Genomic DNA, 6,300 nt, shown 5'->3' with positions numbered 1-6,300 from the left:
TTCTCCAACCCCCCACAAACCACCGGCTGGTAATGAAAAGTCATTTTCTCACCCTTGTGGAGAATAGGACGTCCTTGACTTTTCCTCGCATCTCTGTTGTGACCAACTACTTGCCTCCCACGCATCTTTATGACACTCGAATGGACTATCTCATTGCCACCAAGATTATTGCAAGTCAATATCACAAGGACTGCTGTAATTTCGGTTGCCATATGCAAACGGATTTCATTCTCCCACCATGTTGTGTAGTCCCCTCACAACCCTTTTAAGAACTAGGATCGTAACTTCTCTTTTTATCTTTTCCTTTGCCAATACCTTGCTGAGTGAGCAGGGTTTACATCTTAATGCACCAAAGATTAAAACTAATCTTGCCATCAAATTTCTTAATCTCGTATTTTGTTGACATCTCAAAAACTCCCCAAAAGCTCTGATACCAGTTTGTTATGAAATAAGGATCGAATAAGAGTTTATGAGAACAAGAGAAAAATAATAACAAGAAACATGAATAGGCACACACAACAGGGACAAGGATTTATACGTGGTTCACCCTCACAAATAGGGTTACATCCGGGCGATGACTCGTATCACTATAAAGAAGAAGATTACAAACTGAAGAACGTTTTGGTTCTTCCTCACAATAATCTCTCTTCTCACACCACTCACTCACCAACAAAGAACACTCACTCAACACTCAAGAAATACCCCAAATAGTATATGGTTTAAACAAAGAGAAAAACCCACCCAAAGACAAACTTCAAGTGTCACTTGAAGATTGCAAACACAAAAGGATTTTCTCACACACACAAAACTAATATACTCTCTTGATCCGAATATTGTCTTACTCTTGGATGCTTCTCGGATGCCTTTCATCAAATGTGTGCAAGGCTATATATAGCCCAAAAATACTTGGTGTCCAAGTATATTTCACAGCTTCCTTTAGAAGCCAAATGACACTTGCTACCTAAGAATTATTCTTGTTACCCAAGAATTTTAGAGCTTCCTTTGGAAGCTAATTTGGAAGCTTCACCATCACACTTCTTTAGCCAAAAGATTTTTGCCATGTCATAAATGAATTTTAGACAAATTTCTAACAGTATCAAATGTTGTTGATCAAGTTGCTGCTTCTAAAAGTGTGTACAAGTAGTACAAAGTGTGTCATCATTATCTGGAAGTTTGTTGAAGAATTTAAATATTAAAATTATAATTACATTCTCTCTAACATTTTAAACTTTTAGCATAGATGGTTGTTAGTATGTTATCAAAGTAGGCAAGATCTTGCATTGTTAAACTATTGTTGTTTTTGAAAAATGTACCACACTAGACCCCGTGAATACTATTATTTACATTAACATAATATTCTCTTAGAATGTGGCTCTGCACAATTTTGGAATGCAGCCTTTGTAGATATATTTGTATACACCTGCAAATTCTTCACCATTGCCTTATGTGGAATGAGCTCTAATATTTGATAAGATTCATTATGTTCTTAGATGCTGATATACATATATATATACACATTCACATATATATATATATATATATATTATATGTTCATATATGCCAAACAATCCTGTGAACCTTTTTTGTTATGTTGACAAGTTAACAATTGGATTAATTTCTCATTGTTTGACTTCACTATGAAAGAAAAGAATTCTCATTATTTTGTTTTTTACAATTTTTTTCTTCTTTTGTCAGGGAAAAAAATTGATCAAGCACCTCAAATGAGAAACAAAGTGAGGTAATGGCGAGCAATAGTGGCAATCATGTTGTGCCTGAAGATGTAACAGTTGAGATATTATCGAGACTACCTGTGAAATCTTTGATGCGATTTGGGGGAGTTTGTAGATATTGGTACACTATCATCAGAAACTCTAGTTTCATTACCAAGCACCACGACCACCACAACAACAATGTCCATCTTCTTGTTCAGTACTACAATTTCGACACTGAAAAATTTGCTTTCAGCCTATTCCCCGATGAAAATCTTGACAGTGTACCACTATTGTATCATGAACTTGATGAGTTACAGATGTCTAGAGATCCATTATATGTTCTTGGTCCTGTTAATGGCATACTATGTTTGTTTAATGGTGGGGATCATGTAGCTTTGTGGAACCCCACTTTGAGAGATTTCAGGCTCCTCCCTAAGCTCCAAGAAAACAGTCCGCCTTATTTTACCATCAATTGGGATAGTTTTGCATTTGGTTTGGACCCCTTAACCAAAAATTATAAGGTGGTTTGGATTCGGTATTTTTGGGATGACCGGATAGATACCCTATATTTTCCTCCAATTGTTGCAGTATATACCCTATGGACTAATTCATGGAAAATGATTGAGATTGATTTGCCTCTAAATCAACCTATAGATAGTACTTTCAATGACGGATTTATTAATGGAACTTATTATTGGATGACGAGTGATAATTCAGATATGTATATGATTATTTCGTTTGAAATGGGCAATGAGACTTTCGGAATGATACGACTGCCATTAGATTTTCCCAAATTACCATGGGAAGGTCTTACTGTGTATAATGACTCACTTATTGTGATACTTTATCATCCACCTATGGAGGAGAAATACTTTGAAATATGGAGGATGGAGAAAGAGGGTCTGTGGAACAAGCAATTAACTATTGGACCCTTTCTAGATATTGACAGGCCACTTGGTTTATGGAAAAATGGTGAGCTTTTCCTAGAAAGTGAAAAAACTCAACAGTTACTCTTATACAACATTAATACCCAAGAAACTAAGGTTCTTGGACCTCGAGGATATGAACATTGCCTCAAGGTTTTAAACTACAAGCAGAGTTTAGTTTCTTTGAAGGGACAAAATGAATTTAGGGAAGTATACAATTCATCTAATATGATTCGAGAGTTCTGTACATCTTGACAGTTAGTTGATGAAGAAAGTGTCTCTGACTTCTGTCGATCTTTGTATCCTTCATACATGTCTTTACTGGAGCAACAGTAAGTTAGAGGGAAAGGAAAGGAAAGGGAAGCTAAGGCACTTTATATTTGTGTCTTTATCTTGTATCTGCAGCCTTTTCCTTCATTTCATGTGCTTTTCGAATTTGAATTTGAGTGAGAGATAATTAGTATGTAACATTGTGTACTTACTTCCTATCGAAAAATTTAAAAAAAAAAAATAATAGTTCCTTTATATATTTGAGTTGAGTGTAACCACTAGCAATTTGAACATCTGAGTACATATGCCAATTTTTTTATTTTCTTGTTTTTAAGAACTTCGGAGAAAACAGTGGAACAAAGGCACATGTTCTAAGTGAATAGAGTTCTATTTCTAATCTTAATGACAAGAAACTAAAACAAAGCAGAAGAGAGAATTGAAGTTGTAAATTTTCATGGTCGATAACGTCAGATCTTTCGATATTTTTTTATGTGAATAATTATTTTCAATTTCTGATAAGCTATGTAACACCAAATTTATTAGATTTGATCTTTTCAAATTTTACTAACTGCTGTTTCGAATGTCTGACTGAATTTTATACAAAGAGGGAACACTCAACTTTTTAAAAAATGCAGATTAAAATTTTAAATTGCATTTTTGTATGTATAATTTCTTTAAATTTTAAAATTACCCTTCAACTTTTCTGTGTATATAATTCTTTAAAATTTTAAAATTGCCCCTCTCAAATTTTTTTTATTTGCACTGTGCCCCCGTGCATTATTCTTGACTAGGGAAAATGTTCATTATCCCGGTACCTATTGTCTAGATTCATCGGCCAATGAAAACTAACTATGTGTAAGGACCCTATCATTTTTTTTTTTTTCATTTTTATGGATTTTCTTTTTTCACTGATTTTTTCTTTTCTAAATTCGGGTTTTGTCCCTTCAGGTCGTCGTGAGTGCTCGGAAATAGCTCCCGACACTTTTCCTTTTGGGAGATTTATCGTCCTTGTAAGGGCCGTGCCATTTTCTTCTTTTTTTTCCGGCATTTTTCTTTTTTTTTTTCGTCCTTTTTTCGTTTATTGTTTTCTTTTGCGTAACCTCACTTTTTGTGTTCGGATTTGATTCCGCCTTTATATGCATCCATTGCATTTGATTTACATGAAATGCATAGTTTTATTTTTTTAGAAAAGCATGCTACTTGTTTACTTTTCATGTGAGGGTATGGATGCATAGTTTCTTCGGAAACATTTTTGCTTTTTAGGGTAATTGCGTACTTAAATTTTGTAAAAAAATTTCGTCTTAGGGACCATTTTGAAATTTAATTTGCAAGATATTTGGAGGAGGGGCCTTTTTGCAAATATATTTTTAAAATATCTTGGAAGAGGGACTTTTGTGCAATTACTTAAAGTGTGTGTGCGAGAAAGGTAGTGTTGGCTGATATGTCTAATTTTACCACTTGCAATAGAAAAATTCCGTATAGGATAGCTCTACGTAAAGAGGATGTTGAACCCACAGGGAGATGAGATTAAGCTTTAGTTTTTCCTTTAGTCCTAATGGTTTATAAGTAACTGGTTGAAAAGTTTGCTTGGTTGTCACGATTAAAAACAAACTTAAATTAAACTGAAATAATAAACTACGTAATCAGAGAGAGAAATCTTAGGGCTTTGACTTCACCACAATTAGCATACTATGGTTAATTGTATCAACTCTGGGAATTTAACCAATTATGTTTTTAAATGAATTGAACTCAATAACATACGTTTAATTCGGGTTTTAAAGAAAGATGTTTTACAAAATTCAGTTAATTATAATCTATCCGTGGTTAGCATAGACTATCCACTTACTTACTCTAACTACTTTAACTACTTTACAAATAATCCATCTTTCCTAAGTATAGACTATAAAAACATTCTTTTGTAAAAAATATTGGAACACTATTATATGACCTTTATTCTTATGGCCAGCAGGGCTTTGCCAGATACCGTCCAATAAGATAGGTTGAGAATAGAAAACAAACAATTATATCTAAGACAAGGTAATAACAGTTTGTAATCTATTAAAGTATGAAAACCAATTGAGTTGTCTTAATTGCTCATAGTCATATAATTAACAAAAACATAATATATTAAAATAATCCCAGAGTTAAGAACAATCACACCATAATACTCGATTGGGTTATATCAGTGTCCTAAGAGAGGAATTAGTTACTCATGACGATGTCGGATATCATCTGTGTTGGTGTTGTCTTTATCGTCACAGATGACACTTCTCTTCTCAAGATCTTCACCTTCTAAGGTTGTAAGAACCCTAAAAGCCACCACTTTATTAGCCTTTTAAATAACACCGTAAAGAGGATTTGAAATTTGAAACCTCTTCTATCAAGGCTTACACATTCCTTTATAGATGAAAATAAGGATTTGGTGGGCTTTTACGTCTTCTGGCCCATCTGGGATAAGATACGGCTGGTAAAGAAAGCAATCCCGTAACTTTAATTTGACATGTCACGGAAGGCTCGAACTTTAGGAACAAAGGCTCGAACTTTAAGATTCAGGCTCGAGCTTTTTTGGATTGATGCTCGAGCTCCAAGAATTGGTACTCAATCTTTACTTTGACACTTAGCCAATTTTCTTCAATTATTTTTCGAAGCGTCTTTTTCTTCAACACTTAGAATATTTTTGGAATGAAATCTTTTAACATTGCTCGATCCAAGCTTCATGGGCTCGAGTGTGATACCCCCGAATTTCCGAATGCGGGTTGGCTAGGCCCACGCTCAAATACCTGAGGATATAAAAAAAATGACTATAATTGAACACGGAATACACATATGATAAACATGAATAATAAAAATGGCTGAAAGAAAACTAAAACGATAATCCAATAATAAAAACCTCAGAATAAATTTTTATAAATAAGAAAATATTCTGATACAACCAATCCTTCCATACTAATACAACTTGGGAATCCATACTATGTGGACCCCTAGAAAATCCCAACTGAACAAGTGACTTAAATCAAAACACTGGAACATAAAGAAACTTCTATGTAATTAATCCGGAAGAGTGAAGTAGACGATCCCTGCTTAGTACGAACAATCCCTACTCCTAACGAATACTTAAAAAAAAATAGTGGGTCAGACCCACAAACAAATTCTACTCTAATACAGTCAAAGCAGAGACCCGATACACAGATACATCCTAAATAACTCAACAATAACTATATAGACCATAACTATATATATATCCACACGAAAGGACTCTCACTGGACTGCAGACGGGTCTCAACCTGACTAGTAGGTAACATACAAAACGCACCTGAAGTGGGCATGAGTACCTAGACTTAGCAGGGTACACCTCAAACCATCATAACCAGCTATACATCCCAATGCATATA

At 34.4% G+C, this 6,300-nt stretch overlaps 1 protein-coding gene across 1 annotated transcript; it reads left to right on the top strand.

Moving 5' to 3' along the window:
- The first annotated feature begins 1,741 nt into the window (after nucleotides 1-1,741).
- Nucleotides 1,742-2,893, top strand: LOC132316142 (putative F-box protein At3g10430). The gene has a single exon (XM_059814650.1). It carries the CDS (start codon nucleotides 1,742-1,744, stop codon nucleotides 2,891-2,893), a length of 1,152 nt encoding a protein of 383 aa, XP_059670633.1.
- The last annotated feature ends 3,407 nt before the right edge of the window (nucleotides 2,894-6,300 follow it).

Source organism: Cornus florida, unplaced genomic scaffold (assembly GCF_030987335.1).
Source record: "Cornus florida cultivar Cherokee Brave unplaced genomic scaffold, ASM3098733v1 CherokeeBrave_3.0.0_Hap2_Chr07, whole genome shotgun sequence".
Classification (NCBI taxonomy): domain Eukaryota; kingdom Viridiplantae; phylum Streptophyta; class Magnoliopsida; order Cornales; family Cornaceae; genus Cornus; species Cornus florida.
Note: the sequence above shows the minus strand (reverse complement) of the source record. Positions and strands in the feature narration are given on the sequence as shown.

Bases quoted from the DNA above. Each gene is read 5' to 3' on its own strand.
- LOC132316142 (XM_059814650.1), top strand. From the start codon at position 1,742: ATGGCGAGCAATAGTGGCAATCATGTTGTGCCTGAAGATGTAACAGTT.